General features: G+C 37.9%; 1 protein-coding gene across 1 annotated transcript in view; it reads right to left on the reverse strand.

Annotated features, from left to right (window-relative positions):
• The window catches only part of MMP20 (matrix metallopeptidase 20), a 55704-nt gene that overhangs the window by 32353 nt on the left and 4032 nt on the right, over positions 1-19319 (reverse strand). The window contains exons 2-6 of the mRNA XM_043996819.1: positions 14096-14343; positions 8367-8515; positions 7110-7235; positions 4543-4704; positions 3653-3794 (exon numbers count right to left, since the gene is read on the reverse strand). Of these exons, the coding sequence (XP_043852754.1) occupies positions 3653-3794; positions 4543-4704; positions 7110-7235; positions 8367-8515; positions 14096-14343 (827 nt within the window). The remainder of the gene's footprint in view (positions 1-3652; positions 3795-4542; positions 4705-7109; positions 7236-8366; positions 8516-14095; positions 14344-19319) is intronic.

Here is a 19319-nt window from a genome sequence, read left to right on the forward strand (position 1 = left end):
TCATGCCAACCAATAGGATTCTGTACTTTGTATAACCTCTCTTATAAAAATAAGGCACTGGAAGGAAGGGATATCTATCTCAGGGCATGAGGAAGGTCTGGAATCCATTAGAGGGGGCCAGGTCCCTTTAATAAAGTGCTTTGGCTCAGAGTTCTGCCTCAGTTTCTCTTTTAGTCATTCAGGGTGTTTTTTTCTCCCCACAGACCTTCCATCTTAATATAAGCTCTTCCATTTTTCCTAGAACTTCGGTCCACCGATAATTCCTTCTCTCTTATCTTTTGTCTCCTCTACTAGCTCTTTCCCTCTGCCTATAAATATTCTCATCTTCTCATCCTAAAAAAACAAAACCAAAGAATCCCTTCTCTTGACTCTGATTTTGCCTCATTATTGATCTCATTATCTCTTCCCCTTCATTGTAACATTCTAGAAAATGCAGTCTCGACTTACTGTCTTCACTTTCTTTCCTCCTTACTTCCTACTCAACCCCTGCAATTTGGCTTCCTTTCCATCTATCTGACAAAACAACTCTCTTAAAAGTCATTAATCTACAATGACCCAAGACAATCCCAAAGGACTATTGATGAAACATACCATCCACCTCCAAAGAAAGAACTGATATTGATGGAACAGACTGAAACATGCTATTTTTCATTCTTTCATTTTTTCCTTTTAATCAAGTTTTCTTGTACAAAATGACAAATAAGTTATGTTTTACATAATCATACATGTATAATCCATATCTGATTGCTTGCCACCCCAGGGAGAGGAGGGAAGGAAGGAGGGCTAAAAATTGGAACCTAAAACTATAAATAAAAATGTTTATTACATTCAAAAAGTCATTAATCAGGGGCAGCTAGGTGGCACAGTGGATAAAGCACCGGCCCTGGATTCAGGAGGACCTGAGTTCAAATCTGGTCTCAGACACTTAACATTTACTGGCTGTGTGACCCTGGGCAAGTCACTTAACCCTCATTGCCCCGCCAAAAAAAAAAGTCACTAATCACTTTTTTTTTTTTTTTAGTGAGGCAATTGGGGTGAAGTGACTTGCTCAGGGTCACACAGCTAGTTAAGTATTAAGTGTCTGAGGCCGGATTTGAACTCAGGTACTCCTGACTCCAGGGCCGGTGCACTATCCACTGCGCCATCTAGCTGCCCCCATTAATCACTTCTTAACTGCTCGATCCAACAGCCCTTTTGGTGATGTTTCAGAAATATTTCCCAGTGCTTATCATCTCTTCCTCTTGAAATTCTCCTCTCTTCTCTGTGACACTGACTTCCCTTGGTTCTGTTCTTACATCTCTTCAGTTTCCTTTTCTGAATCATTCCCCTACGTGGGTGTCCAGGCCTCTGCCCTCAGCCCTACTTTGTCTCTGTCTTGTCTCTGTCTCTCTGTCTCTCTGTCTCCCTCCTTCAGTTCCATCTTTACAAATGCCTTATCTCCACCTAGAGCAGTCATTGACACTATAAATTCAGCATTTCCTCTTCTCCCCCTACCCCATGAGACCATCTTCCCTATTTCCATTCAACAAGTACTTGTTAATTGCCCACCGTATATAAAGCATTGTGCTAAGTATTGAGACAAAGATGAAAAACAGCACACCCCTTACATTCAACATTGTACATAAAAATATTTCAGAATCTGCACACAAATAACTAGTGCTTGCATTTTGAAAAGAGATAATCATGAATTTGATTTAGATAGCTGGGTTTCCTTACAACTCTTAGACATAATCAGTGTGTGTTATTTCTCCCATCTTACAAATGAGTAAACTGTGTCCCAAATGCCTTGCTGAAGGTGACAGAGATAGAGTTTGCTTAAGAGCTTATATCACTAGTAGGTCATAGAGTCAATATCATAATTAACAACAACAACAACAACAACAATTAACATTGATATAGTGATTAATATGTGCCAGATATTTTGCTAAGCACTTTACAATTACTATCTCATTTGATATTCCCAGCAACTCTGAGAAGTAGGTGGGTGCTATTATTATTCCTGTTTTAGAGTTGAGGAAACTGAAGCCAACAGAGGTTAAGTGACTTACTTGCCCAGGATCACACAGCTAGTGAATTTCTGACACCAGATTTGAATTAAGGATTTCCTAACTCCAGGCTCAGTGCTCTGTCAACTGTGTGCTACATATCTGCCTCAAAGGTTGAACATTAAAGTTCAGAATTCTTTCCATGATGCCATGTAACCTTGGATGCTTGTTAAACTAGATGAACCTCTACATTTGTGGACTTTTAAGTAGTTTCATGCAAAGAGAAAATTCAGGTAATAAAGAGGGAAGATATAAAGAGAGGCTACTTTGCTCTAATGGCTCAGCCTTCAAAAAGTCAGGATCTTTTCAGTGCCCTGTAAAGCATCAGAGCTGACTCACTTTTCTTCCGTCTAGTGCTATTGAGAGATATAAATCTGCTTTTGTACCTGGGGGATGGAGAGAAAGAGGAGGATGAAGGTGAGGAGTAAATTACCTCAAATTTTATACACACACAACACACACATTTATATTTTTTCTATATATGTATGTTTACTATATGCATATATACATATACTATATATCTCTATATAGCATATTTATAGTTATTTGCATGTTGTCTCCACCATTAGAATATAAGCTCCTTGTGGGGCAGGTAACTGTTTCTTGCCTTTCTTTATATCTATCTTCACTGCTTAGCACAGTACACAGTACACACACTGAATGCTATTGATTATGGTGATACTTAGGGTATATAGCTCAATGGAAAAAATCTTGAAGTCATAATAATAATGATGATGATGATGATGATAACAATAGCTAAAATTTATGTAGCACCTATTACATACCATACACAGTGCTAAGTGCTTTACAATTATTATCACATTTGATCCTCATAACAGCCCTGTGGGGTATATGCTACTGTTATCTCCATTTTACCTATGAGGAAACTGAGGCAAACAGCAGTTACGTGATTTGCCCAGGGTCACACAGCAACCCAGTGTCTGGGATCAAATTTGAACTCAGATCCTCCTGATTCTAAGTCCAGCACTCTATTCCACTGTGCCACCTGGTTGCCTAGATAGCTAGTAATGGGAAGACCTTTGCTCAAACCTGATCTCTGACATTGAGTACTTATGTGACTTATAAGTAACTTAAAGCCCCTAAGCATCAGTTTTCCTTATTTGTAAAATAAGTCATTGGACTAGATGACTTGTAATATTCCAGTGTCTGGCACATAGTGGGTGATTAATAAATGCTGGTTGACTGATTAACCCCTTCCTGCTCTAAGTCTATGCTCCCATGATTCTGAATTTTTCCCTAAGGAAACTCCTCTCATCTATTTCTGTTCTCAGTTTTTTTTCCTTTATGACCACATAGGTTTTCTAAACTCTATTTTGTTTGTTTTTCAAGTAGACTTTCAAGGCAATGGTATTTACAGAGAGAGAGAGAGAGGAGGGTGAAGAACAGAGAGAGAATCAGTGGGAGAGTCCAGTGGTCATTGATGTGTAGCACCAGGGTACATGTGAGTCACTTGTCAGTATGCAAGTTATTTTTAGGTAGGTGGCTTCCTGAAGCAATGATGTTTCTCCACTTTTCCAAATAATGTGGATCCCTGAAACCAAGCAGGGCCTTGGTAGGTTTTGATGTTGGGCACACATTGAGCTCACCTGTCTTTGAAGAATAGCAATTCCTTTCCTAGCATTGTCACAGCATCAAAGGATGAGGTGGAGTCACAGACGTCAGGGTCTGATGGTTTGTGAGGAGGGACATGGGGCACATTGGGTCTTTCGGTAGTTGTTTTGCGAGGTCCTAGGATTCAAAAACAAAATTGACAAAATTGACTTTTAAAAGTCCCCTATATCCTTTGGCTGCATATATTCAGAATACTTATGTGACTTTTTCATCCTTTAAGGATCACCTTCTTTTTGGAGGCTTACTCATTGTAGAGATGGAGAAACAGGCTGAGAGAGGTTAAATGACTTGTCCAAAATCGTATAGTTAGTTGGGGGTACAGCAGGGTCTAGGACTCAGAAAAGAGGAACTGATTCTCAGTCATAGGCTCTATTTCAATCTACTATAATGTGGGTTTATCTATTCTGCTATGGGGAATCAGAGGTGGAGTTGTTATTAGCTGTCCTTCCAAAGTGTGCTAATATCTTCATGTTGTCCTTTGAACTTGAGCATCTATTTGGAAGAAATGCAAGCTCCCTTAAATGCAAACAGGTAAGTCTCTGATCATTGCTATAGAGTATTCATCTTATTTCAGGAAGCAAGTCATGATGGTCCAGGCGAAAGTAAATCTTCTCTTTTCATCTTTACCCTTTCATGGTATAACTTGCTTTGGAGAAAAATTCTCAACCCTAATTCCAAATTTAAGAAGACAAAGGTGTTTGCCTAATCAGGAATATAAAATTTGGCTGAGATAAGGTTGCCCTTAACTAATCTCTACTTAAGTAGCCATTGTCAAGGCTTAAAAACCCATAGTTGTTGGAAATCATGTTATTATTCCTGCATCACTCATCTGTGCTTAGCTGTCTGATGAGTTTAGGGTTTGTACCGTATAATGTCTGGATCCCTTTCACATCGTCCTTGGGGAGGCGGAATCCATAGGGATGTTGGTACCTGTAAGTTGGATACATCAGTGCTGAGGGGTCACTAGAATGGGCCAATCCCAATGCATGGCCAAATTCATGGGCAGCGACAGTGAATAAATTGAATCCTAAACAACACAGGAGGAATAAGATTAGTGTGGAAATGAATTTATAATTTCATCATTGTCATCATCACAACAATAATAAGCAAGTCTATAACATTTTAAGATTTATGAAGCACTTTAAGCATTGTCTTATTCTCTCATTTTCATCATCTCTCTATGTTAGGGAATAAAAATCAAATATAATGTATTGATAATTGTGCCGCTGATTTGTTTACTCTGAAGTTTGTTATCATAGATCACAAATTATTCAGAAACTATACTTTTCCTGCATCATTTAAAAAAAATTCACTTCCATCAGAAAGAGGGCAGTGTGATATTTGGCCTGTATCCCTTTCCCTACATTTGTACAAATGGGACTATTAAGGGCAGATGCAAGTTGACTAATGATGAGCAGTGGGGTGGAAGTTACAGAATAATGACCATATATGAGGAGAAAACCTCCTAGCAATTAGATGATCACTTGTTGGGGAATGTTGTCGTTGGAATTCCAGATTTGGGTAGGAAATTGGTCTAAATGGCCCCTGAGATTGTTGTAGGTTTGTTTAGAGTTAGTTACTGGCATCTTGCTTTGTTCATCAGGACTGAGCTCCATTTTGTATTCCAGTGCCAGCAACTATGTCCCTATATCTACCCCTTTGTAAGATTTTGCCTTGTTACCTGTCCTATTCTCCATATCTACCAGAGAAGAAATTGGAGAATTTCTAGTAAACCACAGACTGTGTTACCTCCAGCCAGATTCTCTGCATACCAGCTTTCTATTTTGTCTGTGCCTTCTCCTACTGGGCTGCCCAGATGCTGTATTCCATCAGCCTACTGAGATAAGCTCCTATTGTCCTCCATTGGAGCTCCCAGATATTGACAGTCAAGCCATCTAGACTTCTATAGCTGGATGCTGACATATTCTCTTGATGCTCAGTTCAGGGTCTCTCCTAGACCCATCAAGACTTTTTTGAATCACTTGCCTCATTCTATCAAGATTCTAATCTTCAGGTTCCAATACCCGCCCTCCCCCAAATCTGGACTAATCTGTCAGTGTGCAATCACTAAGCCCTGGTATTGACAGAGAGAAGAGTTAATAATCAGATCAGTCAATTGTGCTAGTTATTTGTTTTCTAAGCAAGGCATATAATTTCGTCCTATGATTTCATCATTTCAAGTCCTGGTGTGGAAATTGCATCTACCAGTACCCACTGGTAATTATTGGGCAATTTATAGTCCAAGAGAGTTGTCCAGACCACAAAAAGGTTAAGTGACTTGCCCAGGGTCACATAGCTAGTAGCTTAATGGCCTTAAAGAAAGCTTTCTATCCACTAAGCCATTCTCTCACACTGTTTATAATTATTACCTACTTAAATGATTTAATGAAGACGCTAAAGTCAAGGGAAAAGTAAGATGGAGAGTGGGATCCATGAATTTCCCTATACCTTTTAGTTCTCTCTTAGAATAAGCACTTAGTTGGGGCAGCTAGATGGCGCAGTGGATAGAACACCAGCCCTGGAATCAGGAGTACCTGAGTTCAAATCCGGCCTCAGACACTTAACACTTACTAGCTGTGTGACCCTGGGCAAGTCACTTAACCCCAATTGCCTCACTAAAAAGGAAAAAAAAAAGAATAAGCACTTAGCTAACTCCTCATTATCTACACATACTTTATCCACATTATAGGCCATCCCAAAGAGCTTTTCTTCCAGACACATTAGGGAAAACCCTTCCCTTTCTAAACACTGTGTTCCCTTAAGGAGTCATATAGGTATGTATCCAGAATAGAACTCCTTCAAGGTAAGGCATAAGTACATTTTTAGTCCCCATTGCCTAGCAGAATGCCTTGCCTTTCTTTTGGTTAGGACCTGTGGTTTCATGGGGGTAGAGGAATCTAGGTGAGGATAGCCCTCTACCAATGTAGATAAGCAGCTGTTTTTCAACTCATAGAGAGCTTTCTGGGGCACTGGGGCCTTCAATGACTTGCCTAGCGTGACACAACCAGCAGATGATGGGAGTGGAACTTGAATCCAGGTCTTTCTTCCTGACTCTGAAGCCTGTTCTCTATCCACTGCTCCACACTGCCTTCCTTGCACACAGTAGGCACTGAATAAATGTTTGTTGATTTGAGTTGAATTGCTTGCAGGTGACACTGATTGCAGAAGAGACCTTGTTGCTGCTTCTTTCTAATAGAATATGTGGATTATGCTGAAGTGAAACAGACCAAACAAAGATTCAACATCATAGCTGAGGGCAGAGATTTCCCCTTATGGGGTTGAATGACCTTTGTGATTTTTGGCTTACTTGTTTTCCTTAGCCTGGCCCCCTAGTTAAAGGGTGACTTGGACCGTTGAGCCACAGGGTTTCATGTTGGAGGCCCAGGAGAAGGTACAATATTTTCCAGGTTATGGTGAATTGTGCATATATACCATTCGTTCCCATAGTCCACTTCTCAGCATTGTCGAAATGGGTGTCTCCTCCCAGGCCTTCTCCAGGGGCAAATGCATGGGCCAGAGTCCCTCGAGGACCATCAAATGGGTATGAATCCCCATGATCTACCAAACATGAGAAAGATGCCAACAAAAATTTAGTATGACATTCCTTCATTTCAGTTAAACATACTTTTCTCAAACCATGGCTACATATCCTGATAAAATAGAATCATTTACATTGTAAAACTTGTATTTCAATAGAAAAGACACTAGTTTGAGTGATAAAGAAGAGTCAGACCACGTCACAAAATGATTAATAAGCCTGATTCTCCCAGTCTTTTTGGTAACAGAAAGCTTCTTGGGTGTTCTAGGGGAAGAAAAAAGCTTTGTCCAGGACAGACATTGCATTCTTGATGGCTCTCACTATGAGCTAAACCAGTATCTGTGATCAATTCTAGGAGTTTTAGACTAGGCCAATTTCTCACTCTGTTGTCTTAGAAGCTCAAGTACCACCTCCTACATCAGGCCTATCCCTCTATTGTTCTCTCTACTTCCCAGTTAGAGTTAATTTTAAATGGGCATCAAGAGCATCCTAATAGGCAAAAGAAGTCATGAAATGGTTTCTTGAGGAGCATATACAGAAGGAAAGTAGGAAGTCTTGGCCTTAATGATGGTGAGAGTGGTGACAGTGAGCTTTGAGGAATCACTATAAGTATTTGAGTCTCAGCTCTTTCTTGAGCACTTGTTAGCACAATCTTATCTTTTTCTTGTTTTCTTGCCTTACATAAGTCACTCCCTGGCTAAAGTGCATGGCCCTTGAAAATCACATCATTAGTGTAACCTAGGAATGGCTTTCCTCCATCCTAGAGATGAAAACATTGAAGGCCCTTCAACTGAGTCAGGAAGAGGGTGAGAGGAAGAGAGGCTATGGGAAAGGTAGAAATTCATTGTTTACCTATAGTAGTTTCTGTTTAAAAGGGAGAATAATATCAAATAGGTCAAGAATAAGCGTTAAAATGAGATAACAAATGGTCTATCCTATATTGATTTGGTGGCTTAAAATTTTCTGACTTCTAGCCCAACTCTAGCATATGGGTGATGATTACAGGGCCTTTTGCAGTAACCTGGGTCTCTGTGGATCAAACCCCATTATGGGTAGACTGCACTGATTGACTGGATCCAAAGTCATTCATGGACTGACTTTGACAGTGCTGGTGTGCTGGGTATGGACAGAGCATAAGAAGAATACATTACCTCCAATTTCAAATGAGATCATGATATCTGCTTCTCCTGTGTTTTGTCTAACAAAATTCAGAGGGACAGCATTACTCCAAGCCTGTAAGGCCATGTCTACTGCCTTGTCAACTTCAGCATGGCTCATTGAGGATGTATATTTTGAGACTCTGTACAAAGAAAAAGAAAATGTTTTCCATTTTGTGAATTGTCCTAAATGAGGAAACCAAGGAACATATTTTTAATTAAAAAAATCACTTGTCCAGACCTTATTTTTAAGAAAGCAATATTTATTGTTTATTAAATAAAGTATTTTAGAAAGCATGAGGCAAAAGTTTAGAAATTTTAGGACTTAAAGATATTCTTCCCTAATTTGGTGGATAAGAATATTAGCTTACATTTTCTTGGAAAGTAAGGAAACAAGTGATTGTAGACTGAGTAGTGGGCACTCTCAAATGAAGACATAAGAGATGGGAAGCCTTTGACTAAATATTCTAATGGAAAACAATGCGGGCTTGAGATAGGATTTAGAGTTGGTAGGGTACTTAGTACAACCATCTCATTTTACAAATGAGGATTAATGAGAGCTAATTGTTGTTAACATGCTGATTAGTACTGTTTATCTCTGAAAAGTCTAAAAGAAAGTGGATTTTGATCTATATTAAAAAAAAGATGGACCAGATGAGCTAATGACACTGATAGGTAGAATGGTATAGAACTGGGGTAGCCAGGTGGTAAAGTGGATAGAGCACTGGCCCTGGATTCAGGAGGACCCGAGTTCAAATCTGTCTTAAACACCTGACACTTACTAGCTGTGTGACCCTGGGCAAGTCAATTAACCATTGTTGCCCCAGAAAAAAAATTGTGGAGAACTAAGGGATTTTTTTTTAAAGAAAAGTAGTAGATGGAGAAATTAGTATTAAGACTACAGAAGTCAGAGTAGAAGGACTGCTAGAAGCAACCTTTTTGTTTGCATAATTCCAAACTGCTTTCCAAAATGGAAATTTTGATGCATATCTCTTCCAACCCTCTACTGGTTTGTTATTTTCCCACAACCCCTCCACATGAATTATTTGCATCTTTTGTCATCTTTGCCAATTTGTTAAGTGTGAGGTGAAACCTCAGGGTTGTTTGGATTTGCATTTATCTTACTCTCAGTGATTTGGAGCATTTTTATCATTTGGCTATTAATAGGTTGTAATTCTTTTGAGTATTGTTTGTACAAATCCTTTGACTACTCATCTCTGAGGAATGTTTTTTTGTCTTATATATCCATATATATTATATACAAATGTTTATGTTTTATGTATAGATATATTGGTTAGCTGTCTATATATCTTGGGTACAAAACTCTTATGTGAAATTTTCCCCATTTGACTATTTTGCTTTTTTCCTAAATACATTAATTTTATTTTTGCAGAAGCTTTTAATTTTTGTGTAATGAAAGTTATATTTATTTTATTTATTGTAATTCCTCTACTTCTTGTTTAGTTAAGAAAAATAATTCCTTTACATAGCTATGAGAGGTGTATGATCTACTTCAATTTTTTTTTTTTTTGCGGGGCAATGGGGGTTAAGTGACTTGCCCGAGGTCACACAGCTAGTAAGTATCAAGTGTCTGAGGCTGGATTTGAACTCAGGTACTCCTGAATCCAGGGCCGGTGCTTTATCCACTGTGCCACCTAGCCGCCTCCTCTACTTCAATTTTTAATGGTATGATCTCTCATACTTTATTATGGTCATGTATTTATTTGGAGTTTATTGTGGAATATGGTGTAAGATATTGGTCTAAGCCCAATTTCTGCCATGCTGATTTCCAGTTTTTCCAGAAGTTTTTTTCCTAATCAAATCATGAGTTCTTCCCTAAGTGATTTATGTTCTCTGGCTTATTGAATGTTGGGTTGTTGAATACAATTAAAAAAAAAATGATTCTCTCTTGTCTAGTCTGCTTCATTGATCCACATCTCTAATTTTTAAATAGTACCAAATGACTTTGATGACTGCTGATTTATAATACATTTCAAGGTCTGGAAATTCTATTCCCCCTTTCATTCCTACCTTTTTTCATTATTTCCCTTAATATTCTAGGTTTTTAAAAATTGTTTTATCAAGTACTATAATCTGTATCCTTTGATAATCTGATTGGTATAGCATTAAAATGAAAAATATCATTGGTGGTATTATTTTTATTATATTGACATGGCAAAGCTCTGAGCACTCAATAATTCTGCTATTTAAGTTCTTTGGTTCTTTAAGCATCACTTTGTCATTGAAACTATATAGGTATTTTGTGTGTTTTGTTAGGTTGATCACCAACTATTTCATGTATATTGTTGTTATTTTGAATAAGGATTTTTCCCTCTATTATTGCCCTTTTGATTTTGTTATTATTATATAGAAATGGTATTGATTTTTAAAGGTTTTCTTTTGTATCCTAAATAAAACATCAAGTCATCAACAAATATGGATAGTTTAAGCTCATTTTTGCCTGTCCTTATGCCTTATGGCTATTGCTAACATTTTAAAAACTATATCAAATAATAAGGAGGAGAGTAGACATTTTTGCTCAACTCCTATATTAATAGAGAAAGCTAGTTTCCCTCCATTCTATGTTATGTTTACTTTTGGTTTAGGTAGATACATCTTATAATATTATAAAAGGTCTTCCTATGCCTATACTTTGTAGGGATTTTAGCATAAATAAGTGGTATACTTTGTCAAAGACTTACTTGCATCTATTGAGATAATTATATAGTTTAGGATGTTGTTGTTGTTATTATTATTTCTCCATAGCATCTCATGCATCTATCCCTTTTCCTCTCATATAGTCACCAAACTAGGTCAGATTGTCATGATCCCTTTAAAAATATATATTTTTTCAACGAATGCTCAAATCCTTAAAAAGAAAAACAAACAAAACCCTGAACAATTTCAATTCTCCCAATTGGTCTCACTACCTTGATTCTATTCCCTTTCCAATTTATCTTCCACACAATTTCCAAAGTGATATTCCTAAACTATTAGTCTGACCACATTACTCCCTTTTCAATGAACTCTAGTAGCTTGCTATTGCCTCTACAATCAAACACAAGCTGCTCTGTTTGGCATTTAATGTCCTTCACAATCTGGCCACAATATACCTTTCCAGGATTATTAAAGACACTCCCTTTCACACTCTCTATAGTCTAGCCATTCTATCTCCTCTCCTTTTACATTGTCACCATCCCAGTCCAGCCCCTCATCACCTCACACCTGAATTATTACAATATTGATGGTTAGTCTCCCTGCTTCATGTCTTTTCCCACTACAGTACATCTTCCCCTCAGATAAGGGAATGTATGGAAGGAATGAGCATTTATATAGCATCTACTACATGTCAGGCACTGTCTTCAAATAGGCTGAATGACGAGTTGTAAGTATTCTTTTAGTAAGTATTCATTTTAGGTATTGTGATGAAATAATGGGATTTAGCAGATATCAAAGACCCACCTGGAGATTAATCTATACTGATTGAATCAAGTGAGAGTGATTGACTGCTGATTAAGCCTACTTCAAGTTAATTGGATTGTAATCACACCTGGTTATCCCTTAAGAAGGTATTGTTCTCAGGAACCAGACTGTGAACTCAACTTGAGAACACCTTCAAAGACAATGGATTTGGATGACGCCAACCAGTGTAAGGACTGCCTCTGTTCCAGATCTATAAAAAAGCTTCCACAAACAGCTTGTGAGGGTGTTCCTGATTAAAGCAGGCTCATGGAGGAGGACTTCAGGAAGAACCCAACCAGGCTGGAACTCTAGGCTAGACTGGAGCTGAAGCTTCTGATTTAAGGCGACCACAATTTAGATTTTAAACATCACAGTATGGACTGGACAAATGATTACAGAGGTTCCTTCTACTCTCAAATTCTGTGATTCTGTGATATCCAGGAGGGACAGGATGAAGAAACACTCTTAGTTTAGTTAAATTCAGGAAACATTTATTAAGTACTTATCATGACACTTAATAAATGAAGTGTGTGTGTGTGTGTAAAATCACTTAAATCTGACTGGGGACTGCCCTTGCCCTTGGGCTGGGAAGAATCACTTCATCTTGTGGCAAAGAGTTCATATTTTTGAAAAGCAAAAGTTTTTTTGTTTTTGTTTTTTTTTGTCCCAAATTATCTGTGGCCTAGACCCTTTGCTGTACATTTATGGTTATAGTCACTCTAGGGAATAGTTTATTCCAAGAAAACAACCTGGAGTCTTCAAAGACTCCTAGAAATATTCCTTATTTTACCCTCAACTGTTGTGCAATAACCATCATTCCTTGCTCCTAATAACTCTCCCCAGTAGCCATCTAGTTCAACTCAAAGAAAGCTCTCTACAAAATAATTTTCAATGAGGGGCATCCCCATTTGTTTGAAGACCTCTAGAGAGGGGAAACTCATAACCTCAGAGGCAATGGATATAGCACTGGGCCTGGAATCAGGAAGATCAGAGTTCAAATCCAACTTAAATTCCTATTAGTTGTGTGTCCCTGGACAAGTCACTTAATCTCACTCTTCTCATCTATAAAATGAAGGTAATAATAGCACCTGCTTCTGAGGCTTCTTTTGAGGATCAAATGAAATTATTTTTACAAAATGTTCAATATGGTAACTAGCTCAAAGTGGACACTTAATAAATGTTTATTTCTTCTGATGCAATCCAATCTTCTTTCCACCACAAAAGTGGCTAAAATTTTATGCAATGAAATTCATTATCCATTTTCAGAGCCCCACCTGCTGGATGCACAGAGTCATAGCATTTTGGTGGCTACCGAGAAAATACCTTGATTAGTCACCATACATATCACCATGCATGTTAAACAGGTAGTCCAAAAATAGGTAGTTTTTATCATATCCCCGAACACTTTTTTTCTTTCTTTCTTTCTTTTCTTTTCTTTCTTTCTTTTTTTTTTTTTTTTGCTGAGGCAATTGGGGTTAAGTGACTTGCCCAGGGTCACACAGCTACTCAGTGTCAATTATCTGAGGCCGGATTTGAACTCAGGTACTCCTGAATTCAGGGCCAGTATGTTCATGATGATGATTATTTTTTATATTTTTACTTTTGGGGGGGGGGCAATGAGGGTTAAGTGACTTGCCCAAGGTCACACAGCTAGTAAGTGTCAAGTGTCTGAGGCTGGATTTGAACTCAAGTCCTCCTGAATCCAGGGCCAGTGCTTTATCTACTGCACCACATAGCTGCCCCCCCCAAACACCTTTTTTTACAAAATGTTCTAAAAAAGTAAATTGGTAGCACCATCATTTAATCACTTGATTCACAGATTCATGTTCCCTTTTCCACATTTATATGTGTTGATCCTACCTGGCCATATTGCCTGGTGCATCCAAAATTGCCTAATGTTGTGATCATCTTGAGAATGTGTTCTCCTAAAGCCAGCCTGTTTTTGATGAAAGTTGGAATGGTACAGCATAAAGAGCATAGGACAGGGAATCAGAGGACCTGAATTGGAATCCTGGACTCCTAAGTATATCACCCTGGAGCTTCAGTTTCCTCATATGTAAAATCATGAGGGTGACCCAGATGACTTCTAAGGCCCATTCTAGTTCATTGTCAATGATGTCATGATATTTAAACATTTCCATCCCCTTCAAAGCTCTTGTATACCCTTAAAAATATTGTGTGGCATGCTCTTGCCTCAGATTATCAGGGAGACGTCAAAAAACATATTGCTCTCTGATTCTTGAAAATCTCTATCTCATTACCTGTATGTCAAAGTGGTTTTTTTCCACTTGGGTTCACCTGGGAATAGACGATAATTTGCAACATCAGGTACACCACATCTAGGCTTCTTCATCACCTTCATAGTAGAATAATCCAATTTTCCAGTGACTTGGAGGCCAAAGAATGCTTGCATTTCTTTAATTTTCCTTTCCATAATGTTGCGTCCTTTTACAACCATCTCCCCAATCTGGTGTCCTCCTTTCTTTGTATAATATCTGTCAAGGTATGCCTATAAAGAAGAGATAGGCAAGAGTTTCTTTAATATGAATATTTATGACATATACTCTTTGAAATTCTAAAAGCACTTTGAGGCTAGAAGTTATTTTTAGTGAAATACCAATTGACCTGTATAGCTCATCATTATACTATGAGTTTCTTGAGAACATGGACTTTTATTTTTGCCTTTCTTTGTACCCCCAGGGCTTACACAATGCCTGGCCATAGTAGGTGCCTAATAAATGCTAGCTGAGGGGCAGCTAGGTGGCGCGGTAGATAGAGCACCAGCCCTGGATTCAGGAGGGCCTGAGTTCAAATCCGGCCTCAGACACTTAACACTTACTAGCTTAACCCCAAATGCCTCACCAAAAAAAAAATTTTTTTTTAAAAAGCATGACACATTAAAAAAAATGCTAGTTGATCCATTATTGTTTGCAAAACACTTTCCATACATTATATCATCTGTACCCTCCCATAACCCTTTGAGATATTTTACAGATGAGGCAATTTCAACTCCTGTCACATTTGAACCCAGGTCTACCTGATGCCTAGCAAGTCTAGTACTCTACCCATTAAGACACACCCCTTTCTGTAAAATAAAATGTGGATGAACATTTTGGTCTTTCTTCTATTTGCCATTACTATTAATAGCTTACATTTGTATAGAACTTTACAATTTGTAAAATGCTTTCACATAGATTATCTCATTTGGTCTTCATGGCCCTATATAATAGGTAGTGCAGATATAACTGTGTCCAGTAAGTATCAAACTGGCCAGCAAACCCAGACCTTCAGACCTCCAAACCTAGTGTTCCTGCTACTGTACTTTAAAAAAATCATTTATTTTCTTCCGAACTTAAGAAATACAAACAAGCATTTCCATAGCATAGTAGAATAGAAAAAAAGATGATCACATATGAAACTGCAAATCTATTGTGTACAAACTGCTATTTCTTTAAATATATAATAAAGTTATATAACTTTCTTTTCCCCACCTTTTTTTCCCTCCCTCCTCCATGACTACCATCAGACATAAACATGTGAATATATGTATATATATGTAAAATCATCCTATACATACTTCTATTTTTCAATCTCCAATTGATAAATAGCCAAAGGATAAGAACTTGTTTTTTTTTTCTAATTCACAAAAAGAAGATGCCTATCCGGTCTTACAGAAAAAGAGAGCCTTTATTAGAACAGTGGAAATCTCTGAAGACTTGGAAATGGGTATCATACAGAGGGCAATGGAAAGGCTTGTCATGAGGGTGAGTCACTGCCACACATCGACAATAGGGATTATAAAGGATAAGTGGTATAAAAGATGTCATCAAAGAAATGTATGAGTCAAAAATACTCATGCTTACAAAAAGATGCAAAAGATAAGTTGGTTATGTTGTCAGAGGGAAGGATAACCTATGGATAGCTCATGTGCTCCACTGATACTGTCAAAACAGCGAGAGAATGTGAAAATCACCAGCTTGTTGAATTGGATCTTTTGTAGTGAATTTGTGGGAGAATATGAAAAATTCTTACAAGGGCAGGCATACATAGGTGGGTTGGAAGTTCATCTGGAGGAAAGGACTACGTCAAGGATGTAAAGAAGAGAGAATTATTTTTTAAGTGGAAAGTTAAATTTAGGCCTCTCATTTTATATAAAAGTAATAGAATGAGACAAATGCCTTTATCAAATCATGTATATTAAATGATCCACCTGGCATTTCTGAAGTTTTATGAGCCTATTACTTAAGATAATAATGAAAAGGGTGACAGCTAGGTGGCACAGTAGATAAAACACCGACCCTAGATTCAGGAGAATCTGAGTTCAAATTTGACCCCAGACACTTGACACTTACTAGCTGTGTGACCCTGGGCAAATCACTTAACCCTCATTGCCCCTTAAAAAAAATAATAACAAAAAGTATGATATGCTCACATGTGGGATCATAGATTTAGAACTAGGAGGAACCTTAGAGGTAAACTAGTGCAGTGCCCTCATTTTAGTTGAGGAAGGCCCATGGGATTAAGTCTGTTATGTGCTCAAGGTCATACATGTAGAAAATTATAGAGGCAGGATTTGAACCCATGTCATCTGACTCCAGTCAGGTTCCTTCCTATGGAAGCACTCTGAGATTAATTTAAATGTTACTAGATAGTGGACTGACTATATATTAACTTAAAATCACCTGTCTTTTGAAAGAGTATTGATTTATTTTGGGGAGAGAAGTAATTAGGATTTGTACAGAACTATCCAATGTCCCTATTTACAAATGTGGAATAGTGGAAAGAGCACTGGATTTGTAGTTTATGGATCTGGGTTCAAATTCTGACTCTGTTACCTTGAGTTAAGTAATTTCTGCTTCTGGAAACCAATTCTCCCCATCTGTAAGATATGGAGGTTTGACCAGATAATGTCTGGGGCCTCTCTTCTAACCAAAAAAAATAATAAATCTATTATTAAATCAGATACTTGTTCTCTCTTGCTACCTATAGAATTGTATGATCAATAGTGAGATGCATAACCTATGTGGGCCAAGGAACATTGAATGGGTTTGATTTTTTAAAAAAATCACCTAGGGGGCAGCTAGGTGGTGCAGTAGATAAAGCACTGGCCTTGCATTCAGGAGGATTTGAGTTCAAATCTGGCCTCAGACATTTGACACTTACTAGCTGTGTGACCCTGGGCAAGTCACTTAACCCTCATTTCCTTGCCTCCCCCCCCCCAAATCACCCAAAAGGTTACAAGGCTATTTATTGTGCAAAGGATCTATGATTTGTCATTTTTTTAATGGTGGAGAACTCCCCCAAGGGAACTCCTTTCACCAGTGCAGATTGCAAACCATTTGTGACTTAGTAAATAAGTTCTAGGCAAACTGCAGCTAAATGACCTGCCCAGGATCACACATCTAGTAAGAATCAGAGCCCAGATTTGAAATTGTTTTGCTGATTCCACCTCAAAACTCTACTGCTTTTATTCTATCATCCCTAACTAAAAATATTATATTGAATGTCTTCTACTATGTTTGTGGGATGGTACTAAATGATACTATGTGAGGTACTGTGTTGGATCTTTCAGGACACAAGGATACATTTTAGATATTTTCCTCATATTCAAAGAATCACAAAACCTTAGAGCTGGAATCTGAATGAACAAAAAGTCTTTCTAGGCTATCCCCAACAAATGAAGGAAAGGAAATAAATATTTATTAAGTGCCCAGCATGTGCCAGGTACTGTGATAGGCACTTTACAACCCCATTTTATAGATGAGGAAAGTAAGGAAGACAGAGGGTAGGTGATTTGCCCAAGGTCACACTACTTGTACACCTCTGAGGCCAGATTTGAACTCAGGTCTTCTTGACTACAGGTCCAGTATTTTATCTGCTTTTAGGTGGTCATCTAGGGTTCTAGCAAGGGGGAAAATGATCTTGCCCTAAGTAGCTTATTCCACTTTTGAGTAGATTTTTGCTGAAAAGTTTTCCTGACATTGAACCTAAATCAGCCTCTCCATAAATCTCATCTATTGTTCCTGGTTCTCTCCTCTGGGGACGTGCAGAACAAGTGAAATTCCTCTTCCAATTGACAACTCTTGGGCAAAAGACTTTTATCACTCCCTCAGTCTTGTACTTCCAAAATTGATTTTATGAGCACAGTCACGAGGCTACATTTCTCTTCATTAAATTTCATTTTATATTTGACTCACTGTTCTAATCTATTAAAATCTTTTTGGGTCCTTTTTTGTAAGTCAGCTGGGTGGTACAGTGGGTAGAGTGCCTAGAGTCAGGAATTGTTGATGGTGTTCAGTTGTTCGGTTGTGTCTGAATCCTCATGACCCTGGGGATCATAGCACACTAATACTGTCCATGTTTTTTTGTTTTGTTTTGTCAAAGATACTGGAGTGGCTTGCCATCTCCTTCTCTAGTAGATTAGGCAAACAGAGAGTGAGTGACCTGGGCCCAGGGTCATACAGCTAGCAAATGTCTGAGGCCAGATTTTTGAATTCAGGTCTTTCTGACTCCAGGCCCAGTTTTCTATTCACAGAGCCACCTGGTTTCCTAGAGTGAAGAATACCTAAGTTCAAATCCAGCCTCAGATTCTTACTAGTGGTGTGTGTGACCCTGGGCAAGTCTCTTAACCTTACTTTCCTCAAATGTAAAATGAGAATGATAATAATAGCAGCTGCCTCTCTGTTGTTTTCAGGATCAAATGAGATAATATTTGTAAAGTGCTACATAAATGTTAACTATTATTATTATCCTCAGTTTGTCACTCACATAGGAAGGAAGGAAGGAAGATATCCTTTCAAGCTTTGTGTCATCCATAAATTTGATGTGCATCTTTACTTTTATCTAAGTTATCAAAAAATGTTAAATAGTATAGAACCCAGATCCTTGGATTGATCCACTATAGACCACCTTCCAAGTGGACAGGGGACTATTAATGACCACTTTAGAGTATTTCTTAGATGTACCATTCAAGTGACTGTATCAGAAAAGAAAGTGAGGTTAATCTACCATGACTTATTCAAATTGTCTTCTATTAAGTCATATTGTGATACAAAGGGCCCCTTTCTCTGCTAAATACATTTACTAACTATTTCCTCTATAATACAGTCTATCAATCACACTGGTCTATAGTTTGTAGTCTCCATTCTCTTCCCTCTTTTGAAATTTTGGACAGTATTTTCTGTCTTCAGTCTTGTAGTGCCACATGATTTTTTGAAAAAGTTTCTTCTTTAATGATGAATTCAACAATCTTAACAGACACAGACATCCTAACATATTTTTATATGAAAACACGAACATTTGTTACAGTTTGTTTTTAAAAGCATAATTTAAGTTTAATAAGGCAACAACACAATAGTTCTGTTTGTCTCCTTATGAAGTTCTTTTTGTTTTCTCTTCTGCATCTTTAAACAGTTCATATTGATGCTTCTTTTAAAAATGTTACTTTCAAGTAAATCGCTCCCCCATCCCTCTCAAAAAGAAAGG

This window comes from Dromiciops gliroides, chromosome 3, assembly GCF_019393635.1.
Source record: "Dromiciops gliroides isolate mDroGli1 chromosome 3, mDroGli1.pri, whole genome shotgun sequence".
Classification (NCBI taxonomy): domain Eukaryota; kingdom Metazoa; phylum Chordata; class Mammalia; order Microbiotheria; family Microbiotheriidae; genus Dromiciops; species Dromiciops gliroides.